Here is a 25,741-nt window from a genome sequence, read left to right on the forward strand (position 1 = left end):
AATTAAGACATATGACACCCTTCACTAGGTAAAAGTGGCAACAATGGAGTTCTTCACTAGTCCATGTTGTTTTTTAGAGGTTGCTGTTCATTATATGTATGCTTCATTGCTCAAGTGGAGTTGTCATGTTATCGATATTTGGTCTCATTGTTGCAGAATATGTTATGAGACGCAGAAATGGGGTTTACTGTCTAAATATGCAAAAAGGTTTATCAAGGCTGGAGGAGTGAACCTGCGACAGGCTACCATTGACATGTGGATGGAATTTGCAGCTAAAAGAGGTCTTGACTGTTGCCTTTCTATTCCTGATGCATCCTCCTTAATTATGGAATTTCTTACTTTTATTATTTGTTTAAAATATTTGTGGCCTTTAATTTGGCTGTTGTAAGCATGGCACAATTGCGATTTGAGGAAAACAATTCTGTATCATCCTGTGGAAAATCAAAGCCATTAGGTTGGGATAGAGTAGTTTAAGATATGGTTTTTCTGACGTCTGCTGAGTGAATCAGTTTATAGTTAATAATTTCATTTTTTGTACCTGTTTCAGGAGATGTTGATTCTCTATGGAAAGTTGAGAAACTGAGATCAGAATCAAAGAAGCAGCATACTCTTGCAAGCGGGTTTTCTTGTGCTAAGGTAATGCAGCTGCTACATTTGGACAAGTTTAAGGTGCTACTCCATTTGGGCACCCTTAGCGTCTCCAAGCAATATATTTCAATGGAAACCTTGTTAGAATCGTCTTTATGCTTTCTTTTTTCTTTATAGTGGGATTCATCTCTGGTCAACCATTGATGAATACCTGCCTTCAGTTAATCGTTCTGCTCCATAGTGATAGCAAGCAATTAAGTAGTGGCAGAAAAATTATAGAATAAAGCATCAGGGTATCTACTGCTATACTTTCTCATTTTTTAATGTTCATCAGCTTGATTTTAAATGCATTTCAACCTGCTTTAGAAAAATGTATTTTTCTTTAGATAATTAGGATCTCATTAGTTTGACTAGTTTCTTCCTTTTTTTTTCCCACTTTTGGATTGTTGGTTGTAGGGTTTTCTGCTTGAGAGCAAGCCTGAGAGTGCTGCTGCTGTCATTGAAGAACTCAATCAGGTTCCTTATTCATTTGATGCATGAGTTAAGTTGGTTAAGAAATTATAGAATAAACTTATATCCTGTTCTATTAAGTCTTTAAGGACAAAAACAAGTGGATCACCTATTTTCAGTCCAATAGAAATGCTAAAGCTGGATAAAACATCTCTTGCATTGGCCAAAAGTTAGTGATAGGTAAAAAAATTGATACCCCTTATACTTCGTCTGGCAGTTTTTAATGCCAGGTGTTACTTTTGTCTTGCCATAGAAGAAAACTTTAGTATGCTGCAACCTGGTTATAATGCGAGCTTAAATCTTGCCTCCTCCTCCTTCTTCAATAAGTTGCCAGAATCATGAATATTGACACATTGCATGTGTTTGAAACCAGAGTTTATCTGATGGAAAAAGGCAAGGCATGCTAAGTCAACTTCAAAAGTTAGTTAGTGAGTGGCCTTTGGAGGTTATGGAGCACCAAAAGAAGGAACACAAAAAGGTAACCTTATTTAGTTAAATTGTTATGCCTATAGACTGATATTAAATGGGGATCTCTTTTGTTGTTGAACAGTCATCTCTCTCTCTCTCTCTCACACACACACACACGTGCCCACAGCTGGAAAAGTAAATGTTTTTCATTATCTTCATCATCTTCTTCTTCTCTTCCTCATGTCAAAGAATAGGACTACATGTTTTTCAATGATTTTGGATGTTGTAATTAAAGAATGATGCCACTTGTGCAAGCACAATAATCATTTCCTTTATCTTCTAGGATGTCGCTGCTGCACTACAGAAAAGTATTCCTGCCATGATTGTCAGTTTATCAAGCATCGGTGCAGAAGTAAATGTAAATCTTGATGACTTGACCACAAAAGCAGGCATTTTGAGTTGAATATTGAGGTCAATGGTGTTCAAATTGCATGTGAAGTTGCCTGTTGCTCAAGAAGTGCTTGGTTTTCATCATGAACAGCAGTTGTATTACTTCATGCTTCCAAAGAATCACATCTGCGTACCTGGCCGTTGAACAGATGTTACACGAGTAGGTGCTCAATGGTGAAGCGTACTACTGATCTTTGACTGCTTTTAGCAGACTTCCAAACTGCGTGCAATTTTGCTTTCTCCATACGCAACTGGTTTGATAGTTATGCATGAAGTTAATGTAACTGTTCATCTTCTTGCTTTGGCGCCCTCCAGCCGGGCGGGGAAATGTTAAGCAAGTGTAGTTTGCTCAGTTGAGAAACATGCAGAAACTTGAATACCCTGATAGTTGATTAGAGAAAGGAAGAGGATTTGCCGTTTGCTCTACTGTTAACAACTGGTACTTGAGATAGGATAAAGGAGAGCTGATATCAACTCTAGGAGTGAAATGATGGATGGGCTTGGACCTTAACTGTAAATAGGAATTTCTAAAGGTTTAATCGACTTTGAGCGGTTAGAGCGTGTCAAATTTAGTTTCAACAATTCTGCGCTGATGGTGGGAGAATGCTCGGCTGTCTGTAATGAAAGAAGTAGCATAACCTTGAACAAATCCTAAAGAAGGAAACAAGGCAAATTTGCATTTTAACTGTAGATGCTTATGAGTGTTCGAAAATTGAATAACAAGTTCACCATTTCTCTATTCCAGTCCATTCTGCTCTGCATCTACAAATGCAAAATGTCGATCACAGCAACTAAATCTTACATATATAAAGCGTCGATAGCCTTTGTGAACAGTGCAGGATGAGCCGGTTATCGCGTGATTCTTGTGGCTTTGAGGGGTGTTTTGGTCCTATTTTTGTGGCTTTGAGGAGCGTTTTGGTCCTTTTTCATTCGGTGGTAGTGGCTGCGCTGGAATTTCCCGTGTGTCTGCGTGGCTCTCATTCCTTTCTTCTCATCCGCGTGGCCTGTTCTTCTCATTCTTTTCTTCTCATTCTTGGCCTGTTCTTGGTTTTGGGAGCACCGCTTCAATTCCTCGTTCTTCTTCTTAGCTTTCTCTGGCCAGTGGCGGTCAGCAATTTTCTCTTTTGGTTATACTGAGTTGTGCCCTGTTCTCTCACCATCGAAGTTCACTGATACAATCGCTCTGTTTTCTCCATCTACTGATACAATCGCTCTGTTTTCTCCATCTACTGATACAATCGCTCTGTTTTCTCCATCTCTCCGTCTCTGCTTCACCCTACACATCGCCGCCCTTTCAATCACCTACTGAGAGATGACGCATTCCAGTTGAACACTCTCAAGGCGCGCATGAAATAATCAACTGGATAGCTTTGCTTTTTCTTGCTGCTCTCTCTAAGTTGCTCTACACACTTTTCCAAACCCTGTGCCAATCCTTTCTTATGAGAGCTGCTTGAAGGTGGGTAAAAATATTTTTCTGGCACCAGGTGAAATTGTTGTCACTCTTTCATCTCCATTTTTCCTTTTTTTTTTTTTTTTTTCAAAAGAACCCTTTTATCTCTTTTAGGAGCCATTTGGTTTGAATTCCACGATCACTATCACTATCGATATCATAAAGTGGTCAATTATAATTGATAATGCATTTTGATACAAACTCATAGTGTGTTTGTTAACGTGGAATGGTTTTACAATTTATTATTTTCTCTTTCATTGTTTCTTCTTCCTTTTTTTTTTTCCCCTATTCATTGAAACCAGCAGAAATGGTAGCACTTTGTTTTCTTAGTTTTACAGTTAAGTAGAATATGAGATGGATAATTAATATGGCATTTTGTTTTCTTATTTTTACATTTAAGGAAAATAAGATGGGTAATTAAAATGATTCCCTAGTGAGAAATAGTTAATCAAACAATCCATAGAAGATGCCCGTCATTCCCATTGATTTATTGCCCCGAAACAAATATCATTTATGGGTAAAATTGTATTTAAAACCCATAGTACGTAGGAGTTGAAACCCATTTATCAAACCCTCACCCCCGTCAATTCTCACATAGTTTCACTCAACCTTTGGACTAACTGGCACGGTTCTTTTAAACTTTGAGCACGCTCATAGTTTAGGATTGGTCATTTCCAAATTAGACATTCATGAATAGTAGCTTTGAAACAACGTTTTCGAAACCGAGATCCCATCCAAAATTCTTTTGAGCTGTAGTTTATACAATCGGATGATAGGACTGTAAGATCCAATCGAATATGCAAAAAATAATAATAATATGTAAACTGTAACAAAAGATTAGTTGGTCACTGATATTTTATTTTTTGTTTGTGAATACAGAGAGAATGCAAAAGTTCAGTTGGATTACATACTCAACGTCACCAAAGGCTCGTGTAATTACGCTGGATGGATTGAGAAAACTTCTCAGGAGTCATTAGCGTTTATTTTGAACCTAAATGAATTGGTTGGCTATACTATTATAATTGCTGTTTACTTTTGCTTTAGTTTTGTGTACAAGATTAATATAGTATATGCTAGCCCACTATAGCTGTTATGTATATACATATTTTTTCAGAAATGGTAGGAATTGTATTAATGATTTAAAGCTTTACATTTGGTGAGCAAAGGCTCCTAAAAGGCTATACAAAAGTGTTAGATCACCAAGGATTGTTCCATTCCTCATCACCATATGTGCCTAGAGCATATCTACTTACATTTTTAACCAAGCTATCACTTTTCCTATCTGAGCAGAATGAGCATTTTTGAAACAAAAGCTCACTATAGCTGTTATAAACTGTTCCCATTTTATTGCTATGTGATATTTATGATTTAGTTTTAAACATAAACATGCAAATCTCTCAGTCTCCTGGGCTAAATTTTGGTGTAGAAAGTTTACATTATATCACAGGTTTAAGCAAATTTCGGTGCACATTATATAATATATTTAAATGATATTTTTCTTAATACATTGCACATTATATCCTTGGGTTAGGTAAATTCATATTACCTTCGCACGCATCGTACGCTTGTACCAAGAAGGCAAGAAGTGATAGCTAAAGCCCCCCTCCCAAAAAAAAAAAAATATATATATATACCCAGTCATACTTCACACTGTACAACCAAAGCAATCATCTGTTAACTATGTCAAAAAAAAAAAAAAAAACAAACACACACACACACACAACACTAACAAAAAAATATACCACTGCAGCAAAAAAACCAATCCAAGCTATCTGACGCATGGCGTCAGGGCCTGAAAAACTAGTATTTATTAAGACTGCAAATCTTAATATTTGACCCTGGCCGGCCATTGGTCACTATCAAAGTCTTCGAGCTGTCTAAAATTGCATAAAACATTACCAAGTCCTTCTAAGTTGATGGCAACGGCAGTGGACAACTGAGCAATGCCTTTCTTTTGGACTATTCCTTCATCTTCTTCACTTCCACTTGGTCATTGTGATCTCATTCTCCTTTTGATTTGCAAGACTCAAATATGGAAAGAGAACAACCGTGTCTTGGAGTTCTAATGTTTCCACGGCTGGCTCATGGTCATACTTCTCCTTTTCTTGAGCTAGCTAAGAAACTCGCAAAGTGAAACTTCAGCATCTACTTTTGTTCAACTTCTATTAATCTCACCTCCGTCGAGAAAATTCTCTCCAGAACTTGCTTTGACCTTTCAATAAACTTAGAAGAACTCCACCGTCCATCTTTGCTGGAGCTTCCCCCCCACTACCATACAACCAATGGCCTACCACCCCATCTCATTGTCACCCTCATTCGAGCTTTGGAAATGGCAAGCTCATCCTTCTCCAGCATCATCAATAATATTCAACCAGACTTGCTTGCTTATATATGACATCTACCAGGCATGGGTGCCTCTGATAGCTTTAGTCCATCGTATTCCAGCAGTTCACTTCCAAACTACCGGAGCTACTGCATCTGCTTTCTTGCTTCGCCTGTTCAAAAATCGCAATGTTCAATTTCCAGCTGCCACAATTTTTCTGAGGGAGTTTGAAATGAAGAAGATGATAAGTTGTGGGGAATCCACATTAAATGATGGCAAAGATAAAGAACGAGTCTTTGATTGTATTGATCTATCTTCTGTGGTCATCTTGGTCAAAAGTTGCAATAACATCGAGAGTAAGTACATTGAGTTTCTCTCTGCCTTGGCTAAGAAAAAGACAATTCCAGTTGGTTCACTTGTTCAGGACCCTATTGATGATGATGATAATAATTCTAAGATAATGCAATGGCTAAATGAGAACCTCGAGCCTCAAGCATGTTTGTTTCTTTTGGTAGCGAGTGTTTTTTATCCGAGGAAATCTTAGAGATTGCTCATGGCCTGGATTATAGCAATGTTAACCATATTTGGGTAATTAGATTTCCAGGCGGGGAGAAAACAAGTGTTGAAAGAGCACTACCTGAAGGATACCTTGACAAATTGAAAGGGAAGGGATTAATATTGGAGGGATGGGCTCCTCAGGCCAAGAGCCCACCCAAGTATTGGTGGTTTTGTTTGTCAATGTGGATGGAGTTCGATCATGGAGAGCATAACATTTGGCTATGCAACTTGATCAGCCTCTGAATGCTAGGCCTGTAGTTGAGATTGGTGTCGGGGTGAAGAAGGGACGCCAAAGGCTGCGGAGATAGCCAGAACAGTAGTAATGGAGAACGCTGGAGAAGATATCAGGAAGAAAGCAAGAGAATTGAGTGAAAGAATTCAGTCGAATGTGGAGGAAGAAATCAGCGCTGTGGTGGAGCAGAGATGGGCTGAACCAAGAACCAGGCTACAAATTGTAGCCTATTAGAATTTAGAGTTGCCAATTTGCCCCCTGTTTGTTTGAGGATTTCATTTCCTTAACTCTCAAATTACAATCATTTCTGTATGAAAACGAATTTGGGATTTTACTAGGATTTTAAAATGATAAGCAATGGTTTATGAAACTTGTAAAACAAATCAAGAATTCGGAATGACTGTTGTGATTAGGCTTTAAACTCATTCAAGATAAAAGAGCAGCACAGAAACAGTGTTAGTACGCCTGGATCATAAGACCAACTTCAAAAGTTTGTTTTCTGAATAATGTTGTATACATGATGAGAATCAAAATTTTTCTGATTTGCACCGTAATGCTATATAAATTTGAGACACAACTTCAGCACCAAAAATCCTTGCATTTCCTAATGAAAGATAAAGATCTCTTCTTAAAACTGAATAAGAACAAAATTTCCTGGCCCTGAATCAAGTCTTAATAATCATCAATACATATTAGCACCTATCTCTACAGAATCAGAATTTCTTTCCTGATCTTCTCAACAACAAAAGCTCCATCATTCCCCACCATAAACGTGCCAGTTAAAGTCAACATTCCGTGATCATTAACGTATATGGTAACCTCCAAAACCTCGGCATGATACTTCTCAAAAGCCTTGGCAATCTTTCTCAATAAACCCCTTTTAGCAGGCAATTGGATCCCAAAAAATGCAACACCATTGCATAAACTAGCTGTAACAGAGGGATTCATCAAATACGTAGTACAACCAGATAAGACTGGCTTCTGCAGTAATGAGCTCTTCAGACCTTCCAATCTCTCTTTCTCTTGCTCCAAACTTCTAATATAGTTTATTGTCTCTGTCAGAGTCCTCTCCCTTGAGGGCTGCATAAGAAATATCAAAAACGACTGATTTCAAACCTTACAAAAAATTATACTATCACACAATTTTTTTTTCGAATTCTTCAATGAGAAAGAAGTAAAAATTCGAAATGGGTTGGACGAGTTGAATTTACCTTGGGAATTGGGAAGAGAGAAGGGACCAAAGACTGAAGAACGGAGTAGCTTTCAGCCATTTTCCCTCTTCTATTCCGTTCATTTTGGACACTTTTAATCTCAGAAGCTTCGGTCCTATCTCTTTTCTTGGAACTGCTCGAACCCTTTTCACAATTTGTCCTTTCAATGGCGGGATTGAACTCAGACAATGGTGGAATCAATGAATCCTTATACCCCTCCATAATTCCGATGAAAAGCTTTCCTATTTCCTCTTCCTCGTTCACTCGTTTTCGGCCCTTTTCTTTGGCAATCATATCAGACACCTAAATAAGTTACCGTCTAGTACTTTCTAGTGTGTGTTGTGTGTGTTTTGGGTCCATTTAAGAGACTGTTAGAAGAAGAATATTTGGCGCAGAAACAGAAAGGAGAAAAGTGAAGGAATTTTGCAGGAAATCGTTAGAGAACTGATTATATATATATATATATATATATAGGCTATGTCCACTTTGAGCGGTCATGTGCAGGGACCTGATAAAATTTTGCATTGCATGCATGCAGTTTGCTGTAGTTTTTCTTATCCTGAGCCGTTCGATCATCTACATTTATGATCATCAGACTCGTCACCCCTGATTTTGGTTGAGACTGTGGAATCCCCCGTTTACTCTTCTCCGCTGAGTTGATCTGGGTCGTTGATCGAAAACTGATTTCGGTTTTTACTGTTTTAAGTTGTTTGCAAGTAAAACCGGCACATGGGATGGTGCTTGGGCTGTAAGAAAGGATGAGATCTTGACACGTGTTAAACTCTTGGACCACTGTATCTCTTAGATTGACCACTTTTGTTGATTTTGAAGGTGGGCTCGTAATGATCTTTGATGTTTGCATGGTTGGGTTGGGTTGGGTTGGACCCCACCCTGCCATGGCAATTCCTTGATAGTAAATCGAATCTGCCTGAGTTGATCAAGCCCATGAAGATGCCTGAATTTTTTTTTGTGGCTGCTAAAATTTTCATTAAAAAAAAAAAAGAAGAAGAAGTGATTTTGGTAATTGCGAGCAAAGGTCAAGCACAAAGAAAATAATGATCATGATCTCAAATTTCTACATTTGATGCAAGCGAGCAAGAGCAAAACAAAGGTGCCATGAATTTAATAATAGATCAGTAAGTAAGTAATGCCGGCTACATTAACACCTTAAATTCCTTTCTTGAATAATATATAGTAATTAAAAAAAAAAAGGAACACATAAATTGCTTTTTGAACTTTTATTTGCATTAGTTGTGTTTCTTGTGTAGGTTGATCATAGCAAGCAACACCAGCAAGAGAAATGCTGCTGAGCCCAGCAAGGAAACGCCAATGGCTCCAGCCACCTGATTGCAGAACCTTCCGAACACGTTACAAACCTTGTTCCATTGCACATGGGAGTTTCCTCGGTAGCCGATGAGGCCAACAGCTAAGGCAGCTCCGCCGCCGGAAAAGAGCAGCGCCACCATCACTAGGTCAAGGGTGATGATCATCAATGCAAGACCTTTCTTTGCACCCCTATTTCCCAACACAAGCAGTAGTGAAAGGGCTGCATATGCACATGCTACAACATTTGCCACCACAAAGTACCTGAAACCAGCATCAACATTGGAAGATTTAGATATGGATACATGCAAGATGTTTTTGCATTCTATCTTTTTTGTCCTTTCCAAATGTAATTTTTGTTGTTGACTTGATTATTGTGTAGCTGGCTATAGTTCAGTATAATTCTCCTGATTTCGGGTTCTACCATAAAAACTTCATAGTAAGATGTATTGATGACTTGTTAGTCATTAATTCTTAAAGATCAGATATCTGTAACTTTCTGAGGTCCATTTTTCCTGTCAATTCCATTGATATTGAATGCCCAAGACGGGCCAAGCCTAGCTAAAAGGGCATATTTTATTCGCCTATATAGCGAAGTGCCAACTCCCTCTCCCAGCTGATGATTCCCACAAAGGGAGGGGAGTTGGCGATATTAACACAGGAGGGAGATAGGATAGGATAGGACCATTTGTCACATAAATGACAAATTGCTGGGGTTGTTGGCCTAATGACTTCAATAGGGGCAACTGAAGTCGACGTGAGCACGTACATGTTTGAGCTCAATTATCTCTCCATTATCAACCTATATAGTCCTGGAATTGGGAGTCTTTAGAAGTACTTTTCCAATCAATGAATTTTTGTTACCTTTGTGGGTACAATTAATGAAAAAGGAGAACTTAACATAAACAAGAAAAAAGAAAAAAAGAAGGAAAGGGCTGATTAACAAGAACCGGGGCGACGACTTTGCAAATTCAACTCGCAATCGTTTCATTTATATCACATAAGGACTTGAAACTTTTCGTTACACATCCATCCATCTAGACAAAGACGTACTTTATGGCATGCACATGCAAAGGGCATATGAAATACAGATATAATTGACCTTGATTTGATCCAACAAGTTGGCCGGGTTGGGTTGAGAGATGAGATGGAAAGAATTGAAAGCAGAGAATTCTCGATTTTAGAATTCTGCCTTGTATATATATAAAAAAAGGTACGTTTGATTCATGGTTCAAAGTTGCGGTTGCAATTCGAACCGTTCCACATTGATGTCGTCATATCGATCACGGTCTCGATGACATGTAAATTTTGAAACATTTAATACTCTAAAAAATTGTGAATAATATAAAAAAAATATGCAAAATAAAAAAAATTAGCAAAAGAAAATCTGTAAAATGTACTATAATAAATTGACTCGGGATGACTCAGTGTGATTCAACCGTTTCTATCTGTGTCGGAGACTTCTCAGCCAATTTCTCAGTGATACGATCCATGTATCTTAGAATCATCTCATCCTGATATCGGAACAGAAAGCATTATTCCGAGGATAACTCGGACGTCGGACTAAGCTTATTCTTTGAACCATGGTCTGAGTTACTTTGTTTTGTTTTTTGTCCCGTTTTTCACCATTGGGAAGCAAAAAGGAAGAAAGCGGTCGGCTGATGGGATGTTAATCTAAAAACCTATGAACTAGTTTCACATTTCAAGTTGTGGACTCACCATATCAAGAAAACACAATTCAAGTTCTCACAGAAAATATACTTTATTTGCTTCTCTTATAGATGGATACAAAGCTGTGCAATATATTTTATTTGCTTCAATTATAGACGTGGGTGCATAGCTTTGCTTATAAATTAGCAGCTGTTTGCATTAATTTCAGCTGACGTCGCCACGTTCACATCGCACAAAATTCGCCTTAGCCAGGCCAGATTCGGTATTCTTATTACTACTACTACTAATAATAATAATTTGGATACTAAGTATTTTATTGCTCTGGACCAGTATTCTTGTCATGCAATGGCCAACAGTTCATAGATATTAAGATAGGAATGCTAAATGCATAATTGGAGGTTATTTTTTCAGAGGATGTATGAACCTTTTTCTTTTTTTTTTTCAACGCTTCACTGTTTTTAAAGGTCCACATATACTAGAAATTCGCTTCAAGGGTACATAATAATTTCCATAAAAGTTTAGTATTAGAGAAGTAGAATTCCTCAAGGTTGTAAAAGGAGGACTAAACATAAAAGAATTACCACGAAAATCTTCCCTCTGAAATACTACTACTGTCTTTTTTGAAAACATCTTTCTAATCTTTTACTCAAAATCAGTATATAGAGAGGGCAATTAACATCAAAGTCTCAAAACACCTTTCTAATTATTTTTTCACACATTAAAAATACACACACAAAAAAAAAATGAAGAATCTACAAAATTGAGAATCTACAAAATTGATATTGAACATGCATGCTTAATTTTGTGTTTGTGTTGTGGGGAGAATGAGCGAGAGAGAGAGAGAGAGAGAGGCGCTTACACAAAGGCGGACATATAATGCCACTTAGCCGTGACCGGAACAGTTATAGGCGGAAGGGTTGAAACCACAGTCATGGAAACCAGCTTAGTCTGCTTGTCAACTCCCAGAACTATGGCTGCCACAAGCGTCGAAGCAAAAGCCAAGAACCTCAAGATCACGTCTGATCCCCTCACGCTGCTTTTGTTGGCCACCTCAACTTCTTTTCCCCTCCCCTCCAATCCACCATTGCTACCGATGTATTGACTCTCCATTCTTTCAGGAAAACTAACAAGGGATTCCTATCTGTGTCTTTTGTGTTGTGAGCAAGCTTCTATATGTAGCAGTAGGAAGGGGTGTGAAATTGAAAATAGAGGAGGTGATATTTGGCTGTGTTAGGAGCCCACTAAATAATGTAGTACATATGAGGAGGAGGCGAATGGGTTGATTTTATAGTCTTGAATGAACATATAAGTGTTGCTGTAACGTATACCTGTTTGTACGATCGAGGGCGATGAACCGGAGTACGCGTAGTTGAGGGTTGATGTAGACGCAAGTCATGGTCTGCCTAGGCTATTTCCAGAGCAATTGTCCCGGCAAACAAGTTAAAAGACAATTGTACCCTTTCTGACTTTGTTGACTTATATACTTTTCATTTTTTTTTTTATAAATCCCTCCTATCTTATCATCTAATCCAATTCAAGCCTCTCTCATATATAATTTTCATCGTTGCTTGTAATATGTTTGAATATAGTTGAAATTTTCATTTTGGATTTATTTATTTGATGCCCTCAGGACACACAATAAGAAGTGGATTTGATACTATATTTTTCACACAAAAAAAAAAAAGAAATCTTCTTGTTGCAACCGGTGGTCGTTTTAAAGGTTGCAAAAGTGTTGCAATAAGGTGACAAGATTTAATAGTGGATCCTTTTCTTTTTTGGGTACCCTTAAGGTACCAAGTTAGAAAAATCTTTTGTAATTTAAGTCAATTATAATAATTCATGTTGTTTATATACTTGAAAGAATATCAAGAAATTTCCTTGTGACAAACTTTGTTCATTAATATCCCTAAATGCCTCATCTATCCATATATAGGTTCCTGGGCCATGTATGTCAAGAGTTGTATATTGGAATGGGAAAAAAAAAAAAGAAGAAAAGAGCCCCCCAAGTGCTGCAAATAGCAAAACTAGGCAAAAAAAAAAAAAAAAAAACTTATAAGCAATGTTTCTATTATCTAAATAATTTAGAAAGGATGACTTCTTATTTTTGGCCCGAGAATATATTCTTGATTTCATGTTTTTCACTTAGGCTGGGACTCGAATTACTTACTCATTACACCAAGTTTCATTCGTTGAAGAAAAATACATATTGGTATTTTTAAAGGGCTTTACTGTCATTTAGCTGTGCTTTACCCGGGCACGACGAGAACTGATCTGGCAGCCTGCGAGCCGTGACGGATTGGTGCAAAATATCAGTTCACATTAATGCATGGGAGAGATGCGGCTTCACATTAATGGCTAATGCCAGCCGTGTTGGATTGCTGATTTATATGGACTTTGTTTCCTAATCTGTGATTATAATGATGATCAGTCCAAAGTTATTATCATACCATTTCCAGGAGTTCAATTGGAGCAAGTTATTATTATAGTGGCAGTATTCACAGAGTTCCATTGGAATCACACAATTACTAGAAGATAATTAGGAGATAATGACCATCAGAAGAAGGGGTTACGTGATTAATTGACCCAAGAAAAATCTTCGTGGGACAGAGGGACAGTTGTGGACAGAAGATTTGAAGCTTTTCTTTCTTTATTGGAGTTGAAGAAATCTTTTGGCAGCCTGATTGGCAATATCCAAGTTGACCATTTTTCTGTTCCCACCGGCAACAAGTTGATTTATTACTACTATTCAACTATAGGAGGAGAGATTTTTTACGACTTGAATTTGAGGCGTGTAACTGAAGAATTGATTTGACTCTAATTATTAATTTGTATCTTTGATGTAAGAGTCAAGTTTCATTAAACAAATACTCCAGAATCAACTAACGTTACAAATCACACAAAATTCTTTGGTTTTCCTACTAACTTTGGAGCTGAAAATACGGCACGGGATTGATAACCTTTGCATCGTGAAATGCTAGTCAAAGGCAAGCTCTTATACTTTTCTCTTTTTTTTTTTTTGGTTTCACGAAGGAAATGGATTTACATTTACAACAAGTGGGCCGCAGTTAGTTTTTACACGGAATTTAAGCTTCCATTAAGGTAACTCTTGACCAAGGTTTGTAAAATCGGGATCCTACTTAGGATCGATTTTAGTTTCACAGGATCGGATCGTAGGATCGGATCGTAGAATCGTAAGATCCTACCAAAAGCTCCTAATTGCAATTAAAGGTTGCAATTCTTTGATAAATTACAAATATACCACAAATATTTTCATTTACTTGCAAAATGGAGCTTCGTATTTCACAAATTTACAAAAAAATTGTAGGATCGTACGATTCTACCGATCCTACCGATCCTGCTACGATTCTATGCTATCCTACAGAGATTAATATGATTTGCGACTCTGAATACGATCCGGATCGATTTTGGTTATCCGGATTGTAGGATCGTACGATCCTACGATCCGGATCGCGATTTTGACAACTATGCTCTTGACATGACAAATCTAAACTAGTAATGCAGGCATTTTTGATAAGTTTTGTGTTTCCTTTTTATCTAGCTTTTTTTTTTAACTAAAATTTTTTTAGTTCAAAAATGATTTTAAACCTCACAATAAAAATACAAAACTACGAAAGAATATAAAAATCAAACTAGAAATTTCACGAACACCTGATTAATATTCTTACTGGTTAAGTTAAATTAGTTAATAGTAATTGGAAACGCTTTTTTTATTTCATTGATGAGTAAACAAACTCTCAATTGATGTGAAGTTTGAACGTGGAAAAACATGGCATTACTCTTTTCACAAGTGAAAAAGTTGTAGTAGTCAGTAAAATTGTAGGAAAATTCGACACCGGTCCGCCTCCGCAATAGGATCAATTATTTAGAGACAAACGGGTCCCGGACAAGCCATTCGTTGGGCCAACTGTTAATCTAGACTTTAGAGTAATAAAAGTGACGGACTTAAATTAGTTATAGTGCTAATACTAAAAGGGATAGGATAGGATATATCATATATTATAGCACTTTTTTTTTTTTTTTTCCTTCAGTGGATATCCGACTGCACTGACAATCGACTAGTCCTTTGCTGGGCCTGATCCCCGCACCACCAAAAAGCCAGAGATTGTTAACGAGGGCAGATTCGACGCAAAAGAATTTTGGACTTCATTTGAGCAAGTAAATTCCAACCCGGTGTAACAACAACAGTTAAATTTGAGGTAAAATTGACAAACTCGTAAGAGGTTTTTTTTTTTTTTTTTTCCAAATATATAGAGTCCTTCAAATAAGATACAATTGTAGTCTTTGTCCATATCATTTATTTTTTGACTCTTTTCTGGTTCAAGGATAGGATAGAGACATAAAGTGGGTAGCATGTATACGTAAACAGTAGTCGAGACAAGACTGCGGGGTGTGAATGCATTTATTGAATTTGGTTGGATGTATTGTTTGTTAGAGAGTAGAGCTCCAAAGATATTATCAGAGGCGTCGTGTCTGCCCGGGAGCCACAGTCTCCTTCCTCATTTGTTGGTCAAATTTCCACATGCTCCCCACAAACCAAATGGTCCAATTATCTAGATGTGTTTTTTTTTTTACGCAATTATCTAGATTTGTTTTGATGGCGGCTAATCAATGATGTGTTGCTCTCACCCAGTCACCCTACCCTGTAGGAGTATGAACGAAACAAAGCAGCCTTTGGTTTGATCCTTTCATGACTTCAGAATGATGATGTAGACCAAGTCTCAGCCCTTGAGGAAGAGATGTGGTTAGCAACTTTGGCCTTCTAGCAAAATTTTTGTAAACAAAAGTCAAAGCACCCCATCATCTTTCTCAAGGTGCAAATGAGTCAAATTTAATCAATTAGCTTGCTACTTTACTCGATCGTGACTCAAGTTTGAACTCGCATTGATAGAATTTGAGAACTCGAATTCGAACAACTCCAGTTATTCAACTGAATTAGTATGAAATGTTTATTTTACGAGTATAAAATGTCTATTTTATTCCTTGTTTAAAAATATATAACATATAAATTTATATTTCTTAAACTCAATTAAGCTCGATTGATCTTGAATTAAGCTTGATTAGGCTCGATAAGGTTGAGTTTGAGTAATGCAAAACAAAATTAAACTTGAGTCCAAATTTTTTAACTCGAAAAATCTAGCTCGAGTAGACTCGAGTGTGCGCCACTCCCTGTCCATGCAAAACAATACTTCGCCTCCGTTCTTTTATTTACCAGTTTCAAACGACTTTACTGCAGCGAAATTGGTGGCAAGCACCATGCATTTCTATTAGTGATCCCTACATATGTCCAAACCTGGATGTTGTTATCATACATGATTTTACTAACTTCTTGTTTAGATTGATGATTATTTTGCTATTGCGTTTAAGCGTCTAAAAATATCTATTCCTTATGCACATAAACAACTCTCAGTCACATTCCCATAATAAATTCTGATGAGTATGCCAATATTATAAGTGTGCTGTTAGATTAACCAATTTGGTTTCATGGCACATGGAAAATTTTCATGAAAATTAAGACATGAGTATGCATGCATTAATTCTTCCACTGAATCCTTGGATGCATGTTTGTATACGTCTTTTGTCCCAACTCAGATCACACTGCAGCACCAGATCTTCACCGATCGATATTAATATGTGACGCTGAAGTATGATTGTAACCAGACAGATTATTTTGTTTTCGATACTGCAATTCTCATTCAAACGTACCTGGTATCTTAAAGTCCAAATGACACAATTTGAGCTGGACAAAAGTGGGGAGGGCATTAGATTTAGCAGAAGACTTTTTCAAATATCAATGGATCCCATCATTTTTTGGGCGTTGTCTGTCTCATTCTTCTGAGTAGGTTCTTGAGCTTGAGGATTGTCTTGACTCCTGAGAGATGACGGGACTCAAATCAATAGAGAGTCAGAATAGAGACTTCCTCAAAGCAAGGTAGGTCCAAATCTTTACTAAACATGGACCATACATCACCTATACACCAAGAATGAAGATATTAGATATGCTAATGAGTTAATGTAGAAAGTTACAGGATCAACCTTAATGCCGTTTGCAGAAGCGAAAAGGATAGATGCATTGTGGTTTTATACATTACAGTGAATGGATGCTACAAGATATCAATTTGATAACCATGTGGTGTTTGGTAAGATTCCAAATCTTACGAGAAAGAAGGAAGAAACGAGAGGACTTCATAAGAATGCTCCTCTCCAATTAAACTAGGTCTTGGAGACAAATCGATTTGCTCTTTTTTTTTAAAAAAAAATATATGGTTGCTTTAGAATCTCTTTTGAACTAAACAAAAACAAATGTTTTGTTAGGCTATTAGTAGCTTCTTATTTGATTTCTTGTCTTCTATCCACCCTTTTTTTTTGGTCACAATAACAAGGTAAATGAGTCAGATTTACTTGATTAATATTTGATGGAATTCTTGATATAATGCACTAGAACTATATGTTAACCAACGCATACGACGATAGCGAGTATGGATATATGTCACATCATTTTAAACAGAATTTGAACTTTAATAATTCTTATACACATGGCATATATTTATGCTCGTTAATATAATATATATACGAGATTAACTCCAATAACAAAACTACGAGACGAATTCAAGCTTGTTTGGTAAATGAGAGTGACAACCTAAATTGGCTTTTGGGGGCGTCAAGCCATATAATTATTTGACACTTATCGTGCCTAAGCGAGTAATGATCTTTGGTATCCAATGTTGAAGTATTAAGTAGTATGTGATTTGACTGGCAACCGAGGACTTTCTCAAAGGCTCAAATTTGTTCCAGTTTTGGATTATACCTCAGAAAACCCACCATTTTCTTGACTTGGGCAGACAACTTCGTGGCCTGCCATGTTGGGCCATTAGATTAGGCCCATAATGGTTCTAGTCGAGGATCAGACATCGTCTGACAAATCATTCAACATGCATGTTTATCTACTCGTTTTTGTAAACGCACCATAATTCCAAACGGGAGCTTCATTTGTAATGGACATTTGTAATTAGACTGCCTAGAAAGATTCTTCAGCCTGTCTAGTCTTACAATGGTTGGTCAATGTTCCGAGAATGGAACAAGAGAGGTTTGACTTTGAATTTGAACTTCAGCCTTTCACTTTGAACTTCAATTTGTTATGTTAAATTTCTGTTTATTTTGTCTGTTTAAGGAGGAGTACTGGACCAACAAGTAGTTGGTATAACCATAAATCCCTAGAGTCCAACCTAACCAACACTTTCGAAAAATTCAAGTGCGATTAAAAATTCGGTGTAAAAATACGTGTTTGACAAAATTTTGCATATGAATTTGTACATGAATAACACGAATATATTTGAAATTTCGGAACCAAAAGTACCAGTAAAATTACTATAATCTTCAACGATTATACTACATTTGCACTAATTTTAACTCTTATACTTGTATATGAGAGGTTAAATTTATTAAAATTTTACCACTTTATTTCTCTTTCTATAAATTTGCTAAAATATAACATATATATAGCTGTTATTTTGTATATAATTTGGACAGTATGTCATTATTCTTACTTAAATTTTAAAAATTTTTCAAAGATTGAAGTATAATTCGTGAAATATCCTTATACTGTATAAGAATGAGTTATGGTCAAAGGAGGTTTGAATTTCAACTGCATGGATAAGGGTTTTTTGAAAATATGGAATGTTGTGTACTTTTTTTTAAAGCTTTTGATACAACTGAGGGGTAGAGTGTATTTAGATATATTTACCGAAATACTCTCATTTTGGTACATCTAAAGTTTTGATTTATGGAGATATCTGAGTATGTTTGGAATATGGAATTATTTTGCAACCTTTTTTGCGTCGAGTACAATTCATATATGCTTATGTGTTGGCATAATTATTGAAATGGTGTTATAGACACATTTAATTGAAGTGTGGCTTTTGTTGTGCAATTAACACAAAGACATATTAACACGTTACTACAACTAGTCGTTGGAGGATATTCCTTTGTCTGAAACAATTTATGTTTATTCCTAGGCGATTTTCAACTGACATCTGTAAGAGTCTTTTGAGAATGATAAAATTTTAAAAGCATTAATAAAACAAAGTACACAAGTGTGTGCTGCAATTAGAATGTACTATTATTATTTTTATCATATTTGATAACTATTTCTTTCCAAAATATACTATTATTTATTCAATGAAAAATCCTCTTTAGGCAACAAACACCTGCGCACACTTAGTAATACGTGAAAAGTTTTACTATTACTTGTATAATATGGTTACTTGAAAAGCACCAATATTTTTAAAAAAAATATGAAATACAATTTTTTAAATTATACGGATATAATATGAGTATAATGGAATCTACTCACTATGGTTTTCCCTCCTATCACCTATAAACAAAAGAAGGTGACAAAGATGTCTCTGTCTTTTTTATTAGGAAAGGATGCAGAGCGTCGGGCTAAGGGGTAGATGAACCATGAAGTGAAAGGAGTATGAAGGAAACTGGGGGATTATGTAGTCGCCAAATTACTCATGATATATATATATATATATATATTCGAGAGGTCCAGTTCACTCAAGCTTTTGAGGGATAAGAACTCTTTTTCAGATGACGTGTGTTTAGGTGAAGAGGTGGTATTCTCAAGAATCTCAATCACAAACGTTGAATTCTTGACATTTCTTGTGAAATTGTACGAAGGATATTGTCTTGTCTTAAAGCTAAGCGTCCATGTCAAAACCAGCTAGCAAGTAAAGAAAAATGAAAATGTTCCTGAAACTTCTGAATTCCCATCATTTTGAGTTTGCAAACCATTAATTCAAGTTGGATAAGTTTTAAGTAATTGCAAAGAATTCAAAGTAGTCCCACCAGCTTATCCAAAACAAGAATTTACAAGCAACCCGCAGCCAAAATTAATTAAAACACTGCCTTCTGTATTAAAACAGAGCCTTGAACAGAAGCAGCGTCAGAAGAGAGAGGGGGGGGGGGGGGGAAGAAAACATATTGGAAGCTGTAGACAATTCTTGTAGTGAATTTTGTATTATACCTTATATCATCTGATTATAAGAGTGGGCCTGGATTTGCTCAACTTTTATAGAAATCCTTTAAATAAAATCTTCGTTATACAATGCACACTTACCAGTATTAATTTGGCCAATTGGTTTGGAACAGAAGTAATCTTGTTGTTGAAGCTGATGTCCACCTCATACCTAGCATCTGTTTACTTTCTCTACTCTTTTAAAATAATACACAGTAATAGTTTGTCTGAAGTAGCTAGTCTTCCACTAAGAAGCAGCCCTCCCACTGGACGTCATTTGCGTGGATTAATCAAGCAATAAGCTTCACTAATGCTGAGTCCAAATGGTTAAAAGAACAGTTTTCCAATGGATTTGGAATTGTTCAAGGTACCAAATCAAGCTAATTAATCCTTCCAAAAACTGAACATGGCCTGAAATCCGCCAACAGGGCCAGCATTCTCAGCGGCAACTGCTTGTTTCACTTTCATAGCAGCAAACTAAGGTCCCATAACAAATTACGACAGTACATCACATAAACACGTCCAGAATCATTTTTGGCTTTACACAAAGCTTCCAAACGTTTGGTGCTCTTAACCAATCATTTGTTACCTTAGCCACAGTATCCTGCTTCCAAACGTTTGGTGCTCTTAACCAAATCATTTGTTACCTCAGCCACAGTATCCTGCTTCTTGATGATGATAAAGATTCCAATCGTTTAAGATGTTGAATCTCCTGACTGTTGAGAAGATAATTAGCTAATTTGGTTTGTCCCAAAGATTGTAGATATTTATCCAAGCTGCGCCTTTTTCTCCATTGACAAAATAAAAATAGAAAACCAAGAAAAGATACAATAATCTTGGCTTGTGATTCTGTTTGAATTTTATACATGTATATGGTCAAGAGCCCACATCGATATAAGAAAATGGTAATGAAACGAAAATGGACGAAATTATCTTCAACAGTTATCTCAAATCATTGCCGTGTTGGCAATTCCAACCAATCACATCCAAATTGGACCTATATAATTTGGTAAGCACATCACCTTCTAACCACTTGTCCACCAAAAACCAGCTCTTTAATACCAATTGTCTTTCCCACAAATTTAGGCACGTAAATAGAGCATAGTAATTTCACTAGTCAAATACTACCAGTTACCATGGCTTCTTCAGAGAAAGCAGCACCAGGACCAGAGAAGATTGAAGCAGCAGTCACAGCGACAGAGCCAGAAAAGATTGAACCACCACCACCAGCAAAACCAACCCTGGTGCCGGAAGAGCGGCTGCCGGAGACTAAAGCTGTAGCAACTGAGTCCCCTCCTATCAACTACTTTCCAACAATTGATGTGGTTTTGAGGGTTCTATTGTTTGCTTCAGCAGTGGTATCTGTTGTAGTTACTGTAACCAGTAAGCAAACCGAACTTGTTGCAATACCATTTCCACCTTTCCGGGCACCCCTTCCTGCTAAATTCAATCATTCACCCGCCCTCATGTAAGTCACATCTAACCTGTTTCACATATCAGGAAAAAGAATATTTCTTTTTTTTTTTTTTTTACGTTAAGAAAAATCTTACCTAATTATACTAGGTGGTAATTTTGCATGCCATTCTTCGTCTTTAGCCAAGTAAAATAGAACTTCAAAAAGACATCACTAGTATGTTATGTTTTTCCGTGTACTCTTTTTTTTTTTTTAGCTTAATTAACAAATATGTACTGTTAAAGGTCTTGTCTGGATTGTAATTTTTTAAAGAAAAATTTTTATGCTTTTATAAATATATTTTTTAATTCATACTTATCAAATCGTTATAGTATTTTTTCAAAGATATCTCAAAATGTTCACATTTCAAATGACTTAGGAACAATTACCAGAAATAAAGAATTGTGGGCTTGTACGGAAGGTAAAGAAAAGAGTAAAAAAAGTTCAACAAAAACAAATTAGTACAGCTAGATTATTAGATTTGGTCCACTTAATTCCAAAAGCCGAGATTGGCTTGCTTCTGCTTTAGGAGAGATTGGTATATGCTTCTGCTTTAAGAGATACAATAAAAATTAATTTCACGTTCTAAGCTGAGGATGACGCGTACCAATTAAAGGTTTCTGGGCCGAAATTTTCGTACAGAATTTCTATGTCCTATCTTTTTCACCAACAGGGTGCCTGTAAAAGAAGACTGGTGGTGGGTGGCCCCCATAGTTTCTTGAAATTCGTATTAAAATCTCATTGGGATAATATTGTGATGAAAAAAACTATGGAAAGATGATGTCTAGTAGTGTATTCAAATAAAGTTGAGGCTTACTATTTTAATTTAAGTTTTTTGTTGACATTTATTTCATTATCTCCAATATAATAGTGTAAAAATTGTTGTTTACATCCCTGTTTTAACTTTTTTCACCTGCGAAATCACACATTTTGAAGGAAAAAATATACTAGAGGGGCACAATTGTGAAAGAAATAATTTTTGAAGCGTCACTGGCATTTCTGTAGTGTTATAAGAATTTTCAAGGTTTATGCTCTCGTGATGCCCAAATTGGGACATATATAAAACTCCATTTCCTACATTAGAGGCTTGTTGCAATACATGGTTGCTTTTAGTAAATTAATCCTGCTCTTTACAAGAAACAGCCTGTTAGATTGCTTTTTTTTTTTTGAAATTTTTTGTAAAAAAAATGTATTATAACAATTTGACGTACGTGAAATAAAAAAATAATTAAAAAATATATTTAAAAATATATATAAAAAGATGATTCGTAAAAAGGTACTATTGGGCACAAACATTTTAACTTGATTAGGTATATCCATTTAAGTTTAATATCGTACACAAGATTGGTTGCTGATGTTGATGAATGGTAGGTAGGGTTGAAAAGGATATTTCCTTTGAATCTCATGTGTAAGGAAGCAACTAGGACACCTGAGATTGGATAATTTTTTTTTTCCTTTTCCATTACTTACGAATGTAGTATCCTTTTCTGCCGAGTGCGTAGAATTAAATGCACAGTTGATTTATTGGTAGTATTATGTAGCTCAGCAGCATCAATACTTGACGTATCTATTCTATTGATGGAGTTTCTAGTCGTACTTCTTGTTTGCCCACCAAATTCTTCCGGAGGACAATTTTCTTTTGTACTTGTAACGCTGATCGGCAAACTCAACGAATTGTACATTAATTTTGGGTTGACAAAGGCTGCTGGAAAATTTTACATCAATATATATATATATTTTTTGTTGTTGTGAGAAGCCTTCTTATTTTCTTTGGCAAAGTATTTGACTTTTTATTGTTCTATTGACAATGCATGCAGATACTTTGTAGCAGCACTCTCAGTTGCTGGCCTGTACGGCATCATATCTACGTTGTTGTCTGTTTATGCCCTCTTGAAACCAGATTGGTCAACAAGGCTGTTGTCACATTTGGTGATATTCGACGTGGTAAGCCTCCCATGAACTCCTTTCTCCAATTAAGATAGTATGTTTCTTTGGTTTCTTTTCCCCCCTTATTAGTTAACCTCCTGGCACATGACCGTGGTAAAAATGAAGTAAAGAAGCTTCTGAGTTTCAAGAGAAGAAGCATCTTAATAATTATAAGTTAATTATCTTGAAATGGGAAAATTTCTGAAATTTGTGTTTCTGGTTCAGCTACTTCTGGGAATTGTAGCTTCTGCAACTGGAGCTGCAGGTGGAGTTGCATATGTAGGACTGAAGGGCAACTCCCATGTTGGCTGGCGAAAAGTGTGCGACACATATGATGTGTTCTGCAAACATCTTGCAAGTTCTATAGCAATCTCATTGTTCGCTTCAGTCCTGCTGGTATTGCTTGTTTTGCTCTCCATTTACTCATTATCCAAGAAGATTCCTAAGTAGAGTCACTGATCATGACCTGAGAGACATCTGAACCATCTTCAATGTACCCGTGTGTTAGTGAGTACCATTCAGAGTTTGTGTATGCATGGTTGGTGTTGGTGTGCAGCAACATTGGAATTAGAATCTTCTCGTAGTGCTTATATGTAAATTTAAAACGCAGTGCAATTGCGAGGATTCATGTTTCAGTTGCAACTACTGCAACACTATTCTGAAAATTCTCTGCTGTCTGTCATTCCTTCAAGTAAACATGTATAGCTTCGAATTTCAGGGCAGGCACGTGGTTTCATTGCCTGAATTTCTCTTCGCGTCCAAAAACCATGCAACTGCAGAGCTCTTCGTTTCTTGCATTCACTGTACATAAACTACATTCTTCAAGCAAATTACTCTTCAAAACTGCTTCTAAAACTCTCTCTCTCAAAGTGAAGGACGCAACACTTACCTACCCCATCTACAAAAGTTGGATTTGCACATCCATGAGTACTACAGGAAAAAAGAAAACGTCAATTATCACCAAACTTGGGGGGAAAAAGTGCAAAAGCCTTAAAAGGAAAGTCCACTTAAGAAAAGTTACATGCTGAGAAAGGCTACTCAGGAAGTTCTTAAATTGCAAGCCAAAGATCACAAACAATTGCTGACATGGCAATAATCCATCTTAAAATTAGTTGACTCGGCAGGCATTGCTTGTCTTGCTAATTTTTATAACAGGTTATGCAATAAACAACACAACGAGCCAAAAGGTTAATACATAGTGCCAAACCTAACATTTCCATTGATGTCCCTATCTTTCACATGAATCCCATCTGCTTGAAGATCCAAGCAATCCTTGCTGCCAAGGTAGCTTCTAGTTCTAGCTGTAAGGAAACATGTATGAGAAGTCAAGTATCTATCATGCAAATGTTGAGAGGACCATATATAATGCCCAGTCTTATCATATAGGACAAGTGCAGGCGAGTGAAAACTCGAGCAAATATAGCATCCAATTGATGATCATTAGCAAACATAGCATCCCCAGAATCCAAAACCTCAGCAAGGTACTTCTCAAAAGTAAATTCTTGACAACCTTTCTCGGTAAACTTCCTTTAAGCTAAAAAAGTGCAGCGCCATGGAAAGTTCAGAGAGGTCAGTGGCCTGGCTCCGAAGAAGTCCATTAATATGAGTTTAATAGCCTATGACGAAGATTTAGTTTAACATAAAAGTTTCGTGTCTAACCAAATGTCAAATCTTTGTAACACTCCACAGAGAAAGAGAAAGAATTTCAAACGAATATAATATCTAATGTATTAAGATAAACATCTAATAAATATTAGCAAAATCATTCCACAACGAAGATAAATATCTGATATATTAAGATTAACAAAACCATTCCACATAAGATGTCTCACGATAACTCTAACAAAAGCCGTTAGAATTTATCCCATAATATCTTTTAAAGTAATTACAAACACATTTTAAAACCTCATAAGCTCCTCCAAAATAGTACGTAGTAATTTAAAACCTCTATTAAGCCCCCTCATAAACACGTAAGGTCAAAATGATATGTGTTAACTTTTTTGCACTTCCTCTTCTTCGATGTATTTAGTTATACTTCTCGCTAACTGCCCAATCCTTTTCTCCCATGCTTTCTTTTTATTTTTATGCTTTTTATACTCATCCTCATCCAATCCAGCAAATTTAACAACTGATTCCTTCAAATAAGCTTCAAGTTTTTTCTCCTTTACGCCTTTAGAAACCACCAGATGAGCTGCCATATTTTCTTCTCGCTTACAATGTGTTATCTCAATCTCAACACACATTTCTTCTCCTATACGCTTTTTCAATGCCAAAATGTCGCTGTACAACAACAATACACAGCAAACAAGACGTTAAGGTTACGAGTGACATTCATTCAATGCCAAAATCTTGCTCCATTCAATGCCAAAATGAATGTTGTTATACGACAACAATTCACAACAGGTTAAAAGTAAAGGAACAAGTAATGGAAGAATCACATTGAAAGAGAGAGGAGAAACTTACTCATAAGCATCCTAATATATCAGATACATCTGCCCATACTTATGAACATTGCCATTCGTATGTGGACCATGATTGGTAACCCTTACAGCATCTGGATCATGGTTGGCAATCCTTACAGCTCTAAAGTTATCACATTCT

At 36.5% G+C, this 25,741-nt stretch overlaps 4 protein-coding genes across 4 annotated transcripts in view; 3 read left to right on the plus strand and 1 right to left on the minus strand.

Moving 5' to 3' along the window:
- LOC113764959 overlaps positions 1-2,415 on the plus strand; it is a 4,677-nt gene extending 2,262 nt beyond the window's left edge. Inside the window, exons 3-7 of the mRNA XM_027309007.1 lie at positions 157-281; positions 548-636; positions 1,045-1,104; positions 1,472-1,576; positions 1,850-2,415. Of these exons, the coding sequence (XP_027164808.1) occupies positions 157-281; positions 548-636; positions 1,045-1,104; positions 1,472-1,576; positions 1,850-1,969 (499 nt within the window). The 3' untranslated portion in view covers positions 1,970-2,415. The remainder of the gene's footprint in view (positions 1-156; positions 282-547; positions 637-1,044; positions 1,105-1,471; positions 1,577-1,849) is intronic.
- Positions 2,416-5,688: 3,273 nt separating this feature from the next.
- On the plus strand, positions 5,689-6,753 carry LOC113764960 (beta-D-glucosyl crocetin beta-1,6-glucosyltransferase-like). Its single transcript, XM_027309008.1, has 3 exons — positions 5,689-6,226; positions 6,334-6,459; positions 6,572-6,753. The coding sequence occupies exons 1-3, from the start codon at positions 5,689-5,691 to the stop codon at positions 6,751-6,753; spliced, it is 846 nt and encodes a 281-aa protein (XP_027164809.1).
- Positions 6,754-8,829: 2,076 nt separating this feature from the next.
- On the minus strand, positions 8,830-11,987 carry LOC113765421 (CASP-like protein 1E2). The gene is made up of 2 exons (XM_027309590.1): positions 11,584-11,987; positions 8,830-9,317 (listed from the first exon to the last, which is right to left on the minus strand). The coding sequence occupies exons 1-2, from the start codon at positions 11,832-11,834 to the stop codon at positions 8,978-8,980; spliced, it is 591 nt and encodes a 196-aa protein (XP_027165391.1). The 5' UTR covers positions 11,835-11,987; the 3' UTR covers positions 8,830-8,977.
- An 8,771-nt stretch (positions 11,988-20,758) lies between these two features.
- On the plus strand, positions 20,759-23,937 carry LOC113765031 (CASP-like protein 1). Its single transcript, XM_027309081.1, has 3 exons — positions 20,759-21,229; positions 23,032-23,158; positions 23,366-23,937. The coding sequence occupies exons 1-3, from the start codon at positions 20,898-20,900 to the stop codon at positions 23,588-23,590; spliced, it is 684 nt and encodes a 227-aa protein (XP_027164882.1). The 5' UTR covers positions 20,759-20,897; the 3' UTR covers positions 23,591-23,937.
- The last annotated feature ends 1,804 nt before the right edge of the window (positions 23,938-25,741 follow it).

Source organism: Coffea eugenioides, chromosome 3 (assembly GCF_003713205.1).
Source record: "Coffea eugenioides isolate CCC68of chromosome 3, Ceug_1.0, whole genome shotgun sequence".
In the NCBI taxonomy this organism is placed as follows: Eukaryota; Viridiplantae; Streptophyta; class Magnoliopsida; order Gentianales; family Rubiaceae; genus Coffea; species Coffea eugenioides.